Here is a 20072-nt window from a genome sequence, read left to right on the forward strand (position 1 = left end):
GACAGTGGTATTGGAGAAATTGAGGTACTCAAAGTGGGAAAAAGAAGAAGGCAGATAAATCAAGGTATAAGCTAGTAATGAGCTTCAACACTACTGCATCATATGATAGAAGTTGTAGGCAGTTGGGGGAGGCTTCTTTCTGACAAAATGTTATCCTTCTCAATCAGTAAGGCAAAGCTCATAAAGCATAGTTTTTATACATGTTGTCCTCCAGGTGATAAGGGAATTCCACAAAAGTTATGCAAACTATTCTTAAATAGGAGTGATTCAATTTTTTTAATCCTGAAAAATATATTCCTATTGTTTGCATTATTTTCTGACAAGATGGGATAACGAAGTTTTCTAACATTAGGAAAAAAACAAATCCAGCTGCCAGCTTTTAGTGTGACATTTCAATTTCCATTAATTCAATTATTATAAACATATTAACATAACACGTTGACAACTGTAGTATTTCTGACAAGAAAAACATAATAAGTATGGAATTTTTAAGTTGGAACTTTTAATAGCCAATAAACTTTGATAAATTTCTGTTTAGGATTCAAATTACTCCTATCTCTTTGAAATGATCAAAGGTGTTGGAAAAGTAAAACAGAAATCATACACTTGCAACCAACACTGCTCTAATCCACGTTTTAAAGAATAATTCCTCATCTAGGTATCACTGTATACTAAATTTAGGATTGACAGTGCCTCTAGTAAAGAGTATCTGATATCCAATGCCTTCAGAGAATATGATCAATAGAACATATTACTGAACAATGAACAGCAGATAAAAGTGGATTTCTTTCATTCATTTACCAGCTGAGGGCATCATTGGCAAGGCCAGCACTTATGCCCATTTCCAAATCTTCATCTAGAAATATCCTGTGAGGAATGAAAGGTCAGATTTCTTTCTTAAATCAAAGGGTTGAAGCTTCTAGGAGGCCTATTTATGAATAAATCCATTATTTGCAGGGGTTACATGAGAGTTCAGTCACTCCTTTTTCTTTTCACAGTTAAGTAGTCCTAAAGTGCTGATCTGCCACAAACTACCGCAGTAATTTCCTGATTTCTTTCAGAACAGCAGAGCTGAGATTCAAGCCTTGATGTGTTAAACCAGTTCAAATAAAAGATCATTTAGTCTGAGCTATATCAAAAATGAAATTAACCTTCTGTCTAATATTCAGGCAAATAAAGCCATTACAAAAATTCTGTTCCAAAAATATTTTAAGACAGTGCATAATATAGTTGAATGGTTATGATATTTTTTTGTTGATGAGTATGAGTATTTACACTTGATTTGGTACCATTCTATTCAGTTTTTTAAAAAGAAAAAAACACTTTTACATATTAAAATATGTTCATGGCTCAAAGCAAATAGTGTTACTCTGGAGTGCTTGTTTTATAGTGTATATTTTACCAGGAAAATTTTAACTCTTCAGACATGCCGTCCAGTCAGGAAAAAGAGTGGCTTGTCCTCCTGCGAGTTAGCTGTCTGGAATTCATCTCTTAACCTGAACTGCCACTCATCCTCCAGCTCCAGTCTCACAACAGTCTGCCGAAGAGAACTACGATCTTGACAAATGACGCACAGTGTTGCACCTAAAAAAGAGAATTCGTAAGTCACCTAGGTGAGCTAATATTTTTCTTAAAATAGTGTAAAACTGCTCATTCCATAAGCATCTGTTTGCAACAGAGGCACTGGAAATTAATGTCTGACTTTTTTTTACTAATTACAAAATGTTCATAATTTATCTTTTTAAAGGTAAAATCAAATTTCAAAATTTTGAACTTAAAAGTGGAAAACGCAATAACCTCAGCCAAATATTATAAGCCAGATCAAGGAAGTACATTTTGCGACAACAGGCTTTGTTGACCATCATGATTTGGATGAAAATTCTACATGCCTGCTCAAGAAAAATACTCTATTGTTGTCATCTCATGTTCAACGAAAAGCCTTTACTTTTGACTTAACTCTTGCCCGTGCCAAAGTAGTTAATCCTAATTTTAGATCTGCTGATACACAGTGAGATGTTTGTGTAAATGATCATCAGCAAAGATCTTACATCAAATTTCACATTTGCTTTGAGTGTTAGAACTTGGGTCGGAAACTGATAGATAAGTAAAATCAACATAAAGGTATGACAACAGAGCTGGCAGCAGTGGACTGGGAAAATAGATTGAAAGGTGGTAGATTGATCAGTGACAAACTTTAAATGAGATGCTTCATAATCCTTCAGGATATAATTTGATAGAGAATCTTAATCAGAGGATGATTTGTGTGCCCAAACAAGGAAGTTATTAAATAGAAAAAAAAGCAGAACATTGTGAAAATGCAAATTTTGTTTTAGAAACCAGATAGATACAGCTGTATTTAAAAAAAAATTACAAATAAACTACAATTTAAAAACAGATGGAATTCCTTAAGGATTGAAGGGAAGAATTAACAGTTTTGAATAAGTACTTCCGGTAAACAGCAGAAAGTCTGTAGATGCCAGAAATACACAAAATGCTAGAGAAACTCAACAGGTTAGGCAGTCTATATGGAAACAAATAAATAGTCACTGTTTTGGGCCGAGACCCTTCTGCAGGACTGTTCGTTTATGCATCTGTCTTCATGAGAAAATGCACTGAAGTCAGGATAACTGGATCATTTTTGGGTAACTCATACACTACCACAAGGGTCTGAACTGGGACTATTTTCAGTCTTTACAGTTGACTTAGATAAATGAATGAAGTGTGCTGTAGCCAAGATTGCTGATGATAGAAAGACAGAGAGTGAGGAGGACACAGAGACTGCAAAGGAATATAAGTAGGTTAAATGAGTGCACAAACATTTGAGATAATGGGGAAATGTGAGGATGTTCACTTTAGCAGAAAGAACAAAAAAAATTTTAGTTAAAGAAGCAACATAATGTCAATCAGAAGAATGAGTGTCCTTTTATGTTGGACAATGTTAGCATGTAGGAAGAGCAAACACTTGGTAAGGCAGAAGGAACCTGGGCCGATATTGCAAGGGGCATAGAGTACAAAAGCAGGGAAGTCTGGGAGTCCATTGACTGGAAATTGCATAAACAAGGTAGAGTCCTGAAAGGCAAATTTACTCAGTCTTTCCTCAATATTACACTTATATTTTAAAAAACGACAAATATTCCTTTGCCACACAACAGCAACTTGAAAGTTGATCACCAGAACACATGAGCATTGGGAATTTGAATGTAAATGGTACTGCCAACAGTAGACTAATGAAAACAGAACATCTTTGGGGAAAAGAGATGACTTTTTAGTAAGGTCCACATAGTAACCACGATAAGAAAATCTAAATGCTCTTGGGTAAAAGGCTAGAGAGGTCAGTATTTGTTTAGAGATTTTAATTTTACTGTTTCAGGCACTTTGAAGCAAGTTTCTTAACACTTCATGAAGTTATAAAACACAGGGTGACAATTAATGGGAAACTTCCTATTGATTGCCGATCTCTATTCTTAGGTGAGTGCCAACAATCTACTTTGTTCACTATTTGTGCCTTTTTCTCCCACCCAGATACCAAATTAATTGAGAAGGCAGTAAGTCAAGATAAACCAGGAAGGCTGCATCCAACTCAGTCAAACATGAGGTCTGGAATCTGCATGTGGACGGGGCAGCACCCTGAGAAATTGACTGCTGTTCTCTGGGATATGGTGTAAGGAAACCAGTTGCAGGTAGGGTGACAGGCTGTAGGCAGAATCATAAAGTGCTCATCCCTTCCATAATCAGCACGAGATTCAAAACCAGTGCATGCAACATGAATTATATGATCAACCCACCTTTTGTGTGTGTTGGAAGATGACCTGATCCCAATTCCATTTGAACACATCACCAGGTTTTAATGTCCAAGTCACCCCAGGCTAACTGCTTCTTGTACTTGAAATTACCTCAGAAAATCCATTTAAAACATCATGCCACCTTTTCAAAATGTGAAAATCTGAACAAATCCAATCTCACCTTTCAGAAAATGGAATTTTTTCAAAATACTTGCTGTGACAAATGAGTCACAGAGATACAAGAGGAGTCCACTGAAAGCAAGGTCTGAATAGTTGATGTTTAAAGAATGAGGACGAGAACTCACAAAGCAGACTGTAATCTGAAATGTTAAAAATTGAGATTGCAAAGGTTATGACCTTCAGAAATCAATTATGCTTTCAAATTACACAATTGACTTAAATAACAAGCTTGCAGATAATACAATACTGAACACTGGCTGCAGCTGGAAGGATAACTTTGAGACAAATGATGCTTGTAGTTCAATACTGAGCATATTTTCCTGCATGCACTGAAGCACCCCATCATCAAGCCTGATTTTAATTTTGTGCTGCTGTTTTAATGGTACAGAGCTTCAGGTCAACTCTAAGACAATTACAAAAAGACAGGGGGAATGGATGGGGTGAAAGTTGGAGGTGGTTAGAACAAGGAAAGCAATCAAAAGCAATCGATTGGGTGAGTGATGGGGTCTGGTTCTCTGCCTTCAGATTCAGGAAAGCAGTTTTAAGCAACTTAATACTTCAGGACTGGCCTCCTGTTATCCCTGATTAAGCCACATGTAAATGGATTTCAGAACATAATCAATAAAAGATTGTTCACTGACATAGAAGTTTTTGAGTTGCAGTAAATTTCTTGTGTTTATTTGAAGACCCAGGAATTGAAACAATAGCAGCTTCACTTAATTCCAATACATTAGTGAGATTGGGGAGCCAACAGACACAAAATTTGCCTGTGCAGCAAAAAAAGCAAGTGTCGATAGTAACTTCATTGCACGGATCTCACAACAGGGCAACCTCCCATCCCCTCCATCATTAGTCTTGAACACGCTGACTTCAATTGCATAAGTCCTTTCCACAGGCACTAACATGACATGACACTAATCAAAAGAAAAGTTGAAGGAAAATTCCTGATGACCTCTTGCCAGCCAAAAAATTATCCCTCTACAGCAGGCTGGAGTGTTCTTCTAAACTGAAACAGAATTAAAATTCCAGGAAGTGCCATACGTGAATTGGAGTCAGATTTATTGAAAACTACAACACAGAAACAGGTCCTTCGGCCCATCTAGTCAGTGCAGAACCATTTAAACTGCCTACTCCCATTGACCTGCACCCAGACCATTATATTATTACTGGTGATAATATGGTGTAGGTGTACTGGGGAAAACCTGATCACTGCCTAATTTTAAAGTTTAACATTTCACTTTTATTCCCTAACCAAACACATATTTCAACTTGTGATTATGAATGAGAGAGTGTGCATAGATTTTATGATATTAGTGCCATACCTCTTGTCCCAGGTTTAGATAGCAATCTACTGACACCACCGGATGATTGAAGTTCCTTACTGACAATGGAAAAAGGTTGTTGCTTGTCTGTTGCAGATATTTTTCAAGCAGTAACTGGGCTGGTGCAGCTAAAAATGTGTGTTTGCTGTCTGGAGCACAGATATACTGAGATGGAGAAATGGACATTGACACATCAGGGACCTGCAAGATATAAATTAATTCAGTGAGATTATGAACAACAATTTTTTTTTTCTGAGCCAGAGCAAGATAAAATATAAAGGTGTGAAAGTGTGACAGGCATTCATTCTCCTGATGCGGTGGAATATTAGAATAAGGAATTATAAACAATATTGGGGTTATGAGATATCTGACAAAGGAGAAGTGGAAACCTGAACACAAACTGGAATAATTGGTGCTGTGAGTTATCACAATAAGACACTGGACCAGAGTTAGGCTGTTGGGCCCATCGACTGTTCCACCATTTTATCATGTCTGATTTATTATTCCTCTCAACCCAGTTCTGCTGCCTTCTCCCCAAAACCAAGACTGCATCTGACCCCTGGACTTAGACTCTGACTGAATCCCACATTCTGGTAAATAAAAAAATACTCGGAATACCTTCAGTGTTTACAAGAATTATACAAACCCAAAATGCAATAGTGCAGTTCCGCAATGTGGTATCGGAACTGACAGGTGTTCATGCATCATGAAACCAAAAACTGGCTACCCGCTACGATGCAGGATTATCTGAGTGGCATGAGAACAGTAAGCCTGGTGCAGAGGGTAAACATTGGGTAATGGAGGCAAATTATTGGACATTCACAGTAAAGGACTACTGATTATTTTAATTCTAAAACTTGAGAGGAACAGCTGAAGAGTCTATGGAATGCTCTGCCTCAGAAGGCAGTGAAGGCCAATTCTCTGGGTGCTTTCAAGAAAAAGTTAGATAGAGCTCTTAAAGATAGCGGGGTCAAGAGAAATGGGGAGAAGGCAGGAACGGGGTACTGATTGTGGATGATCAGCCATGATCACACTGAATGGCAGTGCTGGCTCAAAGGGCCGAATGGCCTACTCCTGCACCTATTGTCTATTGTCTACTGAGTCTAAAACCATCTTCCTGTGAGGAGCAGTACTGAACCAGTCCGGGTAGAAATAATTAAATGACCAACATCACCCCAAGCAATTACGTGTAAAAGATGTTAGCCTCAGGAAAGCTGCCAAGTTAAGAGTGCTTATACACTCAGTGGCCACTATGTGCAGTACAGAGTAGAACCTGCTGTCGTCTTCTGCACATCATTGTCGTAATGTGTGTGTGGTTGTTTGATTTACTGTCACTTTCCTGAAAGCTTGAACCAGAATGGCCATTCTCTTCTGCCCTCTCTTATTAAAAGGCTTTTTGTCCACAGAACAGCCACTCACTGGATACATTTTGTTTTTCACACCATTCTCTGCACACTCTTGAGATTGTTGAGCATAAAAATCCCTCCCAGGAGATTGACAGTTTCTAAGATACTAAAGCCACCTGTCTGGCACCAACAGTCAAAGTCACTTCCATCACATTTCCTTCCCCATTCTAAAATTTGTTCTGTACAACAACTGGAGCTCTGACCATGTCTGCATGCTTTTATGCACTGAGTTGTGCCACACGATTGGACGATTAGATGTTATCTCTTTGTGATTTTTATAAATGACCCGGATGAGGAAGTGGAGGGATGGGTTAGTAAATTTGCTGATGACACAAAGGTTGGGGGTGTTGTGGATAGTGTGTAGGGCTGTTAGACGTTACAGAGGGACATTGATAGGATGCAAAACTGGGCTGAGAAGTGGCAGATGGAGTTCAATCCAGATAAGTGTGAGGTGGTTCATTTTGGTAGGTCAAATATGATGGCAGAATATAGTATTAATGTCAGACTCTTGGCAGTGTGGAGGATTAGAGGGGTCTTGGGGTCCAAGTCCACAAGACACTCAATGCTGCTGCGCAGGTTGACTCTGTAGTTATTGTAGGTGCACTGGCCTTTATCAACTGTGGGATTGAATTTAAGAGCCAAGAGGTAATGTTGCAGCTATATAGGACCCTGGTCAGACCCACTTGGAGTACTGTGCTCAGTTCTGGTCACCTCACTACAGGAAGGATGTGGAAACTATAGAAAGGGTGCAAAGGAAATTTTCAAGGATGTTGCCTGGACTGGGGAGCATGCCTTATGAACACAGGTTGAGTGAACTTGGCCTTTTCTCCTTAGAGCGATGGAGGATGAGAGGTGACCTGATAGAGGTGTATAAGATGATGAGAGGCATTGATCGTCTGGATAGTCAGAGGCTTTTTCCCAGGGCTGACATGGCTAACACGAGGGGGCACAGTTTAAAGTGCTTGGAAGTAGGTACAGAGGAGATGTCAGGGGTAGGGCCTGTACTTTGCTGTAGGTTTTCTATGTTTCTATTAGCATTAACAAGATGTACATGTGTACCCAATAAAATGAACACTGATTGTATATGTGCTTTGACAGGTTTCAATTCATTACAGGTAGCAAAAATAGAACTTCGATTAAAAATACAGAATGTAATAGTAAGTGGTAGGACACTTTCCAAAGATCCACATTTTACCAGACAGTCACGCATTGCTACCTTTGTCCAGAAGGTATGTTTCTCATTACACTGGACAACAAAGATACAGATCATGAATATCACCATGAAATTTCCCTATCACGCACCAATTTTTAAAAATATACTTACGTTTATTATTTCAATTCATAATTCGTCAATTAAAATGTTGCCTACAATGTAAGCTGGAAAGTTTCCTATCTTGTCCAGGCAGGCTTGGGGATGCTTAGGCAGCGCGGCTGCTGCATGGCACGACAGGTTTAGTAATAATTATTGGGTTCAGGACTGTAAGGATGGAATTTGCTATCACCAGGCACAAACATTTCTATGAAGGATTTTGATATTTAAGACAGATGCTTCCTAGAATAACTGATGCCAAGATTAAGGAAAGCATTTTTGTTGGTCCACAAATCAAACAGGTCATCAGTGACAGGCAATTTAAAGAATTTTTAGTGGGACTGGAGAAAATCACATGAAAGGCATTCAAGGAAGTAGTTGAAATTTGTCTCGGCACCTGCAGAGCACCAAACTACACGCAGCTGGTTGAAAGCATGCTTCAAGCATATAAAACCATGAAATGCAACATGTCATCAAAGATTCATTTCCTGCATTCCCATTTAGACTTCTTCCCTGCAAATCTTGGTGCTGTTAGTGACGAGCATGGTGAAAGGTTTCACCAGGACATTGCAGTCATGGCGAAAAGATACCAGAGCAACTGGAATCCATCAATGCTGGCGAATTATTGTTGGACACTTAAGCGAGAAGCCAATTTTTAGCAGGGAAGTAACAAAGGTAGAGACAGTGGTGGTCAAAGGCCTTAAGTCAAAGGCAAGTTTACAATCTTAGTTTTCCCTTAGTTTTGCAGACCATCATCACCCACATCTTGCCACATTGGTTTCAAATTAATTCCAACAATCTAAACTTGTTTTTTTATTTTTTGACTCTCAAAACTTTCTAATAGGGTTGAACAAGAAAGAGTATCCAGACATTATTGCACAGTACAAACTGAGCACATAGAACTAGAACCTCACTTGGCTGAGAAACAGAATTCCATAGCTTGGAAATACAGGTGGGAATTTGTCAGGAAAGAGTATTGTGGCAGAGCTACTTGCTAAACTAGCAATCGAGATAGCACGAGTCATCTACAGAATCTGATAGTAGTGGAGAATATGGTTCTTCAAATGTGACAAATTGTGAATTTGAAAATTAGGTTTTAAAAAAATGGAGATTCTAAAGGAAATGCTGATATTAGTAAATGAAAAATAAATTGATAGATTGTTATATAAGTGCTACTCGCTCAATTATACCACTCAAGCAAGGAAACCTCCTATCTTGGCCCATAATCCCAGCACAGTGGGGTTGGCTTAAACAGCTTCAGCCCTTCAGTGTTAACAAACCACTAAAGAAATGGCTGACACCCAAGCCACCTAAAAGGAGAACAGAGATGGGTAATAAATGCCTGTCTTGTTTGTCTTCACTGTTCTGCAGCAATTTCCCAAGAATAAGAAAGAAAAGTTGGGAGTGCAAGGGAATTCAAACTGACAAGTAGTCAAAGACTTCTCCAGAGCTGCTGAAAAGGGTAGTCTGTGGCTCTGGATGAAGAGAAAGGATCCCATCTGGGCCCCCAAGTGAGTGAATGGCATCTAGGGGGTGAGCACGGGACGCCAGGATTCACTGCTGAACCTTCCGGAGGTGTCGTGGGCGTATCAGTGAAACATTGAGGAAAGAGGGCACCCACTTGAAAACCAAGAAGATACCACCACTCACTTGGCTACCCCACAGTCTAGGCAGAATGTCTCAAGAGTGCAAATAAGGGGTGTTAACATCACGTCCTACATAACATATCTGCATTTGCCATCTTGGGGAATGTGATGATGCTTGCTAAACCTCATACCTATACAGTGCTCTTTAATGTGACTCTACTTATTGACAATAAGGAAGCATGCAGCATGAAGGGAATGGCAGGAATCAGTAAAGATAACTGATGTTGCTGAAGGTAAAGATACTTGTTTCTAGTTGGTGCTACAGTCAAATGATAAACATGAAATTATACTATAGCACTTATAGGTGACAGGCATCATAATGTTGGTCCCATGGCCTGTACATTCACAATCTTATAAGTATATAAAAAAAGAGTAGCACAGTGATGGTTCAGCGTTGAACTCTTTTAAGAGATGGATGACAAAACGCTAAGATGTAATTATTTTTGTGATTGATGTTCTTGTTGTGATTAAATTCAGTCTAACCACTTTCAGAAAATTAGGTACAGGCACAATGTTTACATCAAGCACAAGAGACATTCTACTCAAGTCCAATATATTCTTCTTTAAAACCTTCAATCTCAACCATTGTAAATAACAAAAAGTGTTCAAATTCATAACGGAATAAAAACTTGGCCAGCCAGCACTGACGTCAAGTTATCCTACATATTTATCTATCACTGTGTTTCCACCTTTGCCAGGAGAGGCACAACATTTATCCACCGATTCAATGGAAACAAGAACAACTGTGGCAAAAATTAGCCTACTACTGTTTTTCATCAAGCCACTGAGTGGCAAATCATTATAATTCTTTCAGAATACCTTTGACTTGATAAGGAAGGTCCTGTGTCCGCCAATGGCAATTTGTTTCTTCATAACACTGAAGCGATTGAAACGACAGATGAGGAGACCAGCACTGTGCACACGGAGGTTGAAATCTACATCATCACAGGTAAATCTGAAACCAGGTACAATAGTGTTTTTTTGCTTTGCTGAAGCATGGCATAAAATATTTCTTGTGCAAAGTAACTAATTAATTAAGTTTGTCATATTACACACTCAACCTATTCTATGGGGTGGTGTGGGCTAGTTGTGCAGAAGACCTAATACAGTGCTGTACTGTACCTCTAAATAAAACAAGCCAACAAAATACATCTCCAAATGACATTTGATATTTTGTTGGCTCCATCATCAATGCATCAACTAACTTCACTGATGAAGGCTAACTGTATAGTCTCTGTTTGGGGGATAGAGTGCTCTGCCTCTTTTTGAAGCTCCGAGACATAAATCGATATCACAGAATTTATTTGGAGCCAGAGCAGTAGCAGCAGTAATATGCACAAGATAGCCTTCTGACATTGAGCACCATTCAGGTTAATCTAAACTGCTTCCATACCCAATATCTGTATTTTGGAACAAATGGTGATATTGTTACTCAAAAATTTATCTCCCAACTGCTAGTTCCTAAATATTTATTTGATAGCCCTAATCCAACCCTAACTCTAACCCATTGATTCTAATAGAATGTGTTGTGAAGACAGTAGAGTGAGCAAACAATGTTACATAGCACATTTAGTGCTAACAAATAGGGATGAATTTCTAGGCAGGTGCAGATGAATTTTATAACCCAAATTATGTTGTTAACATGCTGAAGTCCAAACTTACTAAGAACAGTTTTCAGTGCTAATTGGGTCATGATTTGATTACAAAATAAAATTTTGGTGAGGGTATATGTTCCCATCTCACAATAAGCAACATTACCTGTTTTGGTTGTACTGAACATTCTGTGTCAAATCCACATTCAGCATCAAAAAGTCATGCAGATGACATCGAGAGAAGGGCTCTGTGAGGTACAGACTGCTTACTTTGCTGGACCACTTTCGGATCCCACAAAGAGCATAGTGTGAGATTTGACCAGTTGCCTCTATGTGTTGGAGTACATGCTTCAAAGAAACATTTCTCTCTATAACTTTTTGTTCCGTAGGTACACTGGATGGCAAAAAGACATTAAAAGTAAAAATTTAATTAGTTCATAATAAAGGTGATGGTTTAGAGCTGACTAAGGTAGGGTAGTGATATATTCATAGCAAAAGGATTTGATTACAGGAGCAGGGAGGTCCTACTGCAGTTGTATAAGGCCTTGTTGAGACTGCACCTACAGTATTGTGTGCAGATTTGGTCCCCTAATCTGAGGAAAGACATTCTTGCCATAGAGGGAGTACAAAGAAGATTCACCAGATTGATTCCTGGGATGGCAGGACTTTTATATGAAGAAAGACTGGATCGACTAGGCTTATACTCACTAGAATTTAGAAGATTAAGGGGGGAGCTTATTGAAACATATAAAATTCTAAAGGGATTGGACAGGCTAGATGCAGGAAGATTGTTTCCGATGTTGGGGAAGTCCAGAATGAGGGCTCACAGTTTAAGGATAAAGGGGAAGCCTTTTAGGACCAAGATGAGGAAAAACTTCTTCACGCAGAGGGTGGTGAATCTGTGGAATTCTCTGCCACAGGAAACAGTTGAGGCCGGTTCATTGGCTATATTTAAGAGGAAGTTAGATATGGCCCTTGTGGCTGAAGGGATCAGGGGGTATGGAGAGAAAGCAGCTACAGGGTTCTGAGTTGGATTATCAGCCATGATCATACTGAATGGCGGTGAAGGCTCGAAGGGCCGAATGGCCTACTCCTGCACCTATTTTCTATGTTTCTATACCATATACAGTGAGTTGTTCTAAATGGCTGGAGAAAAATACACACTGAAGTTAAAATTCAGATGGTTGAGCTTGTTATTATTTTCTCAAACTGGCAGTCTCTTCATTTTAGTTAATTTAGAAGTTGAACTATACTTTCCTGTTTCATAAACAATGTCAGAAACACCCATGCAAATAACTTGTTGCCAGTTTTTGAGTAGAAACAACCATCACTCAGTTTGAAGATCAGAACCTTACTCCACAGGCTTGTATTTGTAATCATGCCTGATGTATCAGTGTAGCACTGAGAGCTTGTGCTTCTGCCAGTGATGTCACTGTTCAGATTTCAAAGTGCCATCTGCTCTCACTGTGTGAATTCAATGAAAAAGTCTCCCTTGATAACCTGGGGGAAATTTAATCCCCCAAACCACAGCACAACCAAATTATCAGAGCCATTATTTGAATGCATTTTGTAGATCTCACCAGGTATAAAATAGTTGCCAAATTTCTGACATGGTATAAATTATCCATAATAGATTCTGAAACATTCTGTCTGGCAGCATTGAAGATGTTTCAGTAGTGTTTGACATAAATGGAAATCTAAAGGGAGCATCACTGTATTTGTGCTCAGGTTTGCTATTTAAAACATTAGCTTTTAAATTTTTTTTCACAATGTAACATAATGCAAAGAAACTTTTAATTTCATCTTCATTTATTTGTCATTTCTACACAATTGTAATTACTGTATACACAAACAAAAAGAATCATGACTTTTATTTTATAGCTGAGAATTTGGCACTTGAAGTCGGTCTGCCCTTCATTACCTGGTAGCGTTCTTAGGGATTTCAGTACTAATACTGTACCACATCACACAAGAGTCATCCGCAATGACAATGAAAGGCCACACATCTTGGGGTTTAGCTCCAAGCTCCTCTTGACGATTACGTTCCAATTCCAAATTATGGTAGGAAAGCTCTTTAATCAAAAAGTGAGCTGCACCTAAAACAAAGGAATGTTACTCAGAGGGTTGGATCTGATTAAAATCTTGCAGCACAAAACAAAAAAAAAATCAGGTTCTTATTTTGTTCCTCTTTGCAATGCACCAACCTACATACCAGAGTTCTCCTCCTTCCAATGTAGTCCCTTGAGCCTGAAAATTAATTTCACTCTGGTGTGAGTTCTGAGATAGATGATGGGACAACAAAATCTTCTGCAGATGGTGGCAGATGAGGGGGTTGGGAAGTTTGTCAAGTTGCTATGCACCTTATGCCAGGGGCCACCAACCTTTTTTACACCACGCACCGGTTTAATATTGGCAATATTCTTATGGGGGGTGGGGCAGGGTGTTAATCACAACTGGAATATAGGTGATAAGTCAACTATAAGTCACCTATAAATGGCTAATACACTCAATTTTGTTTCTAGAAGGGTTAATCTAATGAATTTAATATTAAACACACCGCATATTTTCCTCGCATGAACGTAGTGATAAGTCAATTATAACTCACTTATAAGTCATTAGCATCATAACATCTTAAGTAACATTTGGATATTAAACACACAGTGGATATATCCCTTATATGAACATATAAAATCATTGCAACAGACCTGTGAGAGGACAAGGTAAGGGCCGGAGGTCCCCGTGCCTGGGCTGTGGCGGTCACAGTCTGGAGAGAGTGACCGACCAAGCGAGGAGTGTGGCAGGGCGGGCACGCGCCCTAGGATCTATCAGCCGAGACAAGCATGGCCTGAGGGATAACTTTCAGTAGATTGCAGCAAGGTAGCTGCTCTGCAACTTATAAAACCCTGAGCCCGAATTAGGTCGTCTGCGAATATTTTAGCACCGGGTTCCCCATGAACATTCCACAACCTTGAAGCCTTGTGTGGGCAGTTGTGGTGCACATGTGTGTAGGCGTGTACATGCGGTGGCATGTAGTGAGCACGTGTGTACGTGCCAATTTTTTTCCTCCAAATCGACTTTGGCTCGCTCTTTCCGATTCCAATAAGTGAAACTACACCGTACATACAATATTTCTACTTTATCTAGGCTGTATATTTATCATATAATTCCTGCTTTTACTATATGTTCGTGTTATTTTAGGTTTTATGTGTTATTTGGTAGGTTATTTTTTGGGTCCTGGGAATGCTCAAAAATTTTTCCCATATAAATTGCTTCTTCGCTTTACAACATTTCAGCTTACGAACGGTTTCATAGGAACGCTCTACCTTTGGATAGCAGGGGAAATGTGTATATCCATTTTGATAATAAATGTACTTTGAGTTTGACAACACTGCTGTCTGAAATGGGGTAATGTTAGCCAAGGCACATCTTACAAAAGGAAACCCTTCTGTTTCCCTGTAACAGGTTTTTCTTTCCCTGTAAATTGTAAAGAAAGGGGTGTTACGAATGTGCCACAACTCTGAGGGGCCAAAGTGGCCCCCTCCTTTTAGAGAATCGCAAAATCGCTGTTAATTCAGGTCTGGGACCCAGGAAATGAGAGAGAATCCTCAAGGTTTGGAATGTGTCCTTGTCTCAGCAAGACAAAACCACGGATAACGGCCATTGTCTCTTGGAGACGGAATTGTGTATTGAGTACTGTACTATTCATTGACGCCTTCAGGGGATGACCAGAGTGGGCTGGTTGAGGGATTGCATCATCCCAACCTGATTGACATCTGAGACCCTGTGAGTAAGGATAAAAGAGGGTCTGGGGAACAACCCCTTTAGACGCACCAGGAGAAACGCTAGAAATCCCGCGACAGCGTTTAATAGCGACAGCCGGTGGGGGGCTCACATGCATCCTTTCCCTTTGCCTGGGACTGGGGCCTTACCACGGAAGAACGGCTTAGCTAAAGGAGAGGCCATAAGTGACTGGCCACACCAATGGAACTCTCGAAGGATCGAAATCATAAAAAGGAAAAGTTGGCAAGTTTTCTAAAAATCTCTCTCTTGACTCCAACCAAAGGCTGCAGCCTGAATGAACTGAGTGACTTTTATATTTCCATCGGACAATACATTACCCCCTGGACAACAATAGAGCTATTTCTTATTGATTATTATTACACCCGCACTTTTAGATTTAGTATTGACAACGTATATTATCTGTATGTTTGCATTGAAATTACTTTTGTGTATTTTTACTAATAAATACTATTAAAAATAGTACCATCAGACTTCAACAGACCTCTCTAACTTTGCTGGTAAGTGACCCAGTTACGGGGTTCGTAACAGAGGATATATAAAATAAACTACCAGAGTGTTTGAGTTAGAAAGTATATTTTTTTCTTTTGCTCCAAAGCAGATTTAATCGATGTAAATAGAAGGGATTTTGATTTATCTATCTTTATGAACTAGTCACAGGTTGGACGTGCATGCTCCAAGGCAAAGTTATATTTTTTTGAGTTTCTGTTCCCACCCATCATGTTTACTTATTACTTACCTACCAGATTGTAATTTGCAAAATACTTCACAAGGAATAGGAATACTGTTACTTAGACGCAAGTTGCTGAGTTAAGACCATTAGAACCTTTTCAAATTCATTCAATTAAAACATTAAAAATTCCAGGTTTAATTGATAATAATTATTAACAAGGGCTGATGTTTTTAGCACATAATGTCAACGACTGGTTAAATGCATGGAAGGTGTACTTTTTAAAAATTCATAATCATAAGAGATTCTGAAGGTACTGCAAATCCAGAGTAACACACACAAAATTATTAACAATTCATAGTGTTGAAATTAAATTGAAATTAATTCTGACTGGACATGATAAAAGATAGTCAGTTTTGACTTTATATTAGTCTATCACTCAAGTAGCCAGCCTATAAATGATTTTACTGCTCTCATACATTAACCTTATTCGGCAACAAATTTTAAGACCTAATAAAGCTCCTCAAAATGCCATGGATAGCACAAGGTGCACTATTTTCAATCATATAAGCTGTTTCTCTAGTAATCATTACACATTGCTACTTGTCTGTAGTAATAGGACCTCAAGCCTGTAATACAAATCAGACTTGTACTAACAGCACGACCATGCTCGTAGAGTTCACTAATGTATCATGATTCTTTTTTCCCCTCGAACACATATATGCTTTTAAAATCCTGTCCAACATATTTGAGTTATAGCTACCAAAAATCTATGCATTAACACTGCATGAAAAGCTTTGCAGTAGATGAAATTAAAAAGATAAACAAAACTTAACAGAACATTTAAGTTATAAATCAGTAGATGGAAACTGCTGTACTTTTACAAACAATATGAAAGAAGTTCACATACCAACTCCAGAGTTATTGAAGATGCTGGGTAGGACTAGCATAATGTGGTTTGGCCAATATTTCTTGTAGACTGCCATCTCATATTCCTTGATAACCAGCACATGCAAATGGCTAGCACCATCCATAGCGTGATAGAGATTGAAAAGACCATGTTCATGACGTCCAGTTGTCGGTGTAAAGACTGGACTCTTTATGCAATCTGAATTCTAGGACGTAAGAACCAGCAGAATGAGTAAAGCTATAGAACCTTACAAGTCCTCTTTCCTATCTGATTGCTATATCCTTGAATATACCCAAGAACTGACATTTTTTGGCCTTTTAAGCAAAGCAGCTGGACCTGCCACAGCAAAGACGTAATTTAGTTTGTCTTCCACCAAGTAGTTCTGCACTTAAAATTTAACTTTATCAATATGCACTCTATTATTATTGTACGTTTAAGTGGATGGAAGGAATCTAGAAAAAGGTAAATTATTTCCCAGAAATAATGGAATTGTGACATACATCCCATGGCTTTAAACAGAACATACTTGTTGATCATATTTATTTCCCACAAGAACAGCAGAGATTACTGGGATGGAAATCATTTTTAATGACATAAACCAGTCTACCAACAATAAAATTTAGTCTTTTCCTATAACAAAAACCCCAAGATTCACAGCTGCTAAATTAGAATCTTTGGAGGATTGCTGTGACCACTGGGAGCCTTCTCTTTGTGTTCTTGGCAGGCCCATCCTTTAACACAAGTCAATTCCACATTGCTGGATCAAAGCTATCACCCAAAATCCAACAGTAAATGAGGTCAGAAATGGTTGAAATGGGCACACTAAATATCTTTTAAGTCTGTAACGGGAAAACAGTTTCTCCTCTTAGCCGAATAATAGAAAACTTTAGCATCTCAAAATAAACATTCCCTAATTATAGTAATTACACTATCTCCTCTGCTTAAGCTAGAATGCGTTCTATGGCACTACCTTCAAATGGTAAATGAGAGTAATTTAAAAAAAAATCTTTTATTAATAATACTAGATCGTAAGCATAACAAATAGCAGTGAAATTGCAGTTTCAGATTAAAACTCACCTTGTCACTAACAAGAGGCAACCTCATACTCTCCAGCTGCCCTCCAGGTTGACTAAAAATAAAATTATGTTCTTTTGATTTGGGAATAATGAAGTGGAGTTGAACTTCCTCTCCCAGCATCGAGCAGGAAAAGGTGAAAGCATGGAGTGTAGAATCGTACGGCTAGCAGAAAACAAAGCAAAATCAGTTCCAAATGTATTGTGCAGTGCAGGAACAATCCTTATTAACATTATATTTGGCTTTATGAATAATTGAACAACTGAGAGTGAGCAGCAAGTTCTATTTATCACCGCTTTTGCAGCGCACAGCACAAAATGTTATTTTATTCCATTTGCTAATTTGATGCTCATTGAAGTGAACCCTTAGATTTGGAGCTGAAAACATAATCTGGATTTTACAGTGATCTGAATTTATGTAAACCTGTTCCTTGTACAGTGCCTATAAAAGGTATTGAACCCCGCCCCTCCAGAACTTTTCATATTTTATTACTTTAGAACACTGAATCACAGTGGAGTTAATTTGGGCTTTTTGCCATTGATTAACAGAAAAAAAAACTCTTTCACGTCAAAGTGATAACAGATCTCTACAAAGTGATCTAAATTAATTACATATATAAAATGCAAAATAATTGTTTGCATAAGTATTCACTCCCTTTCAAGTCAATATTTAGTAGATGCACCTTTGGCAGCAGTTACAGCCTGGAGTCTGTGTGGATAGGTCTCCATCACATCTAGACACTGCAATTTTTCCATGTTCTTTACAAAACTGCTCAAATTCTGTCAGATGGCATGGGGATCATGAGTGAACAGCCCTTTTCAAATCCAGCCACAAATTCTGAATTGAATTGAGCTCTGACTCTGACTTGGCCAGCCCAGGACATCAACTTCATTGTTTTTAAGCCATTTCTGTGTAGCTTGGAGTCATTGTCTTGCTGGAAAAGAAATCTCCTCCCAAGTCGCAGTTCTCTTGCAGACTGCATCTGGTTCTGCCAGGATTTCCCTGTATTTTGTTGCATACATTTTACTCTCCACCTTCATACACCTTCCAGGGCCTGCTGCAGTGAAACATCCCCACAGCATGATGCAGCCCCCACCTTGCTTCATGGTAGGGATAGTGTGTTTTTGATGACATGTAATGCTTGGCTTACCCCAAACATAGCGTTTAGTCTGATGGCCAAAAAGCTCAATTTTGGCTTTAACTGACCATGGAACCTTCTTCCAGCTGACTTTAGAGTCCTTCTGACAAACTCTAGCCAAGATTTCATGTAAGTTTTTTTTCCCCAACAGTGGCTTTCTCTCTGCCACTCTCCAATAAAACTGTGACTAATGAAACACCTGGGCAAGAGTTGGTTTAAGTGTAGTCTCTCCCGTCTCAACCACTGAAGTTTGCAACTCCTCCAGATTGGTCATATGGGCCATAGGTGCACAGCTGTGGCATATTCTTTTCATTTTTTGATGACTGACAAGGGATATTCAGTGATTTGGAAATTTTCTTGTATCCATCTCCTGACTTTTGCTTTTCAATAACCTTTGTGCAGAGTTGCTTGGCAAATTCTTTTTTCTCATGGTGTAGTCTTTGCCAAGGTACCAACTCACCAGCAGTTGGACGTTCCAGATGCATATGTATTTTTACTACAATCAATTGAAACATCTTTACTGCCCATACATCTCCAAAATCAGATCTCCATTATTATGTGACTTCTATTAGCTGCAGCAATGATGATTTGGTGTGTCATATTAAACGAGGGGAAGAATACTTACGCAATCAATTAGTTTGTGTTTTATATTTGTAATTAATCTGGATCACCTTGTAGAGATCTGTTTTCACATTGACATGAAAGAGTCTTTTTCCTGTTGATCAGTGTCAAAAAAGCCAAATTAAATCCACTGTGATTCAATGTTGTAGAACAATTTATAGTCACTGTATTTTGATTTTATGTAACCTAAAAAGCTTTTGCAACAGTAACCACATCAATGCCAGGACTAAATCAAAAACATAGCAGGCCACTTTTCTGAAGGAACACCCCTCACACAACAGTGTTTCATGGAAATTCAAAAGAGAAAAATTATATCATGGCTCCACTCAATTTCCCTTTCATTAAAAATTAGTAGAAGTATCAGCTGAACATAAAATATTACACATTAAGATTTTCAAGTACTAAAAAGCAGTATAATGAAAATTTATGAGAATTTCCAGTCTTTAAACTATACCAATAATACTTTAAATCAAGGGCACCACAGTGGTGTAGCAGTTCGTCAATGTTATTACAGCTCAGAGCGTCCTGGAGTTCAATTCCAGCACCGTTCTGTGAGGAGTCACTGTACATTCTCGCCATGGAATGCGTGGATTTTCCCCGTGTACTCCGGTTCCCGCTCAAGGT

General features: G+C 38.7%; 1 protein-coding gene across 1 annotated transcript in view; it reads right to left on the reverse strand.

Moving 5' to 3' along the window:
• Positions 1-458: 458 nt before the first annotated feature.
• greb1 (growth regulating estrogen receptor binding 1) overlaps positions 459-20072 on the reverse strand; it is a 185956-nt gene continuing 166342 nt past the window's right edge. Inside the window, exons 28-35 of the mRNA XM_059981878.1 lie at positions 17693-17854; positions 16616-16820; positions 13159-13333; positions 11404-11631; positions 10465-10600; positions 5285-5485; positions 3964-4102; positions 459-1584 (exon numbers count right to left, since the gene is read on the reverse strand). Of these exons, the coding sequence (XP_059837861.1) occupies positions 1421-1584; positions 3964-4102; positions 5285-5485; positions 10465-10600; positions 11404-11631; positions 13159-13333; positions 16616-16820; positions 17693-17854 (1410 nt within the window). The 3' untranslated portion in view covers positions 459-1420. The remainder of the gene's footprint in view (positions 1585-3963; positions 4103-5284; positions 5486-10464; positions 10601-11403; positions 11632-13158; positions 13334-16615; positions 16821-17692; positions 17855-20072) is intronic.

Source organism: Hypanus sabinus, chromosome 10, assembly GCF_030144855.1.
Source record: "Hypanus sabinus isolate sHypSab1 chromosome 10, sHypSab1.hap1, whole genome shotgun sequence".
Classification (NCBI taxonomy): Eukaryota; Metazoa; Chordata; class Chondrichthyes; order Myliobatiformes; family Dasyatidae; genus Hypanus; species Hypanus sabinus.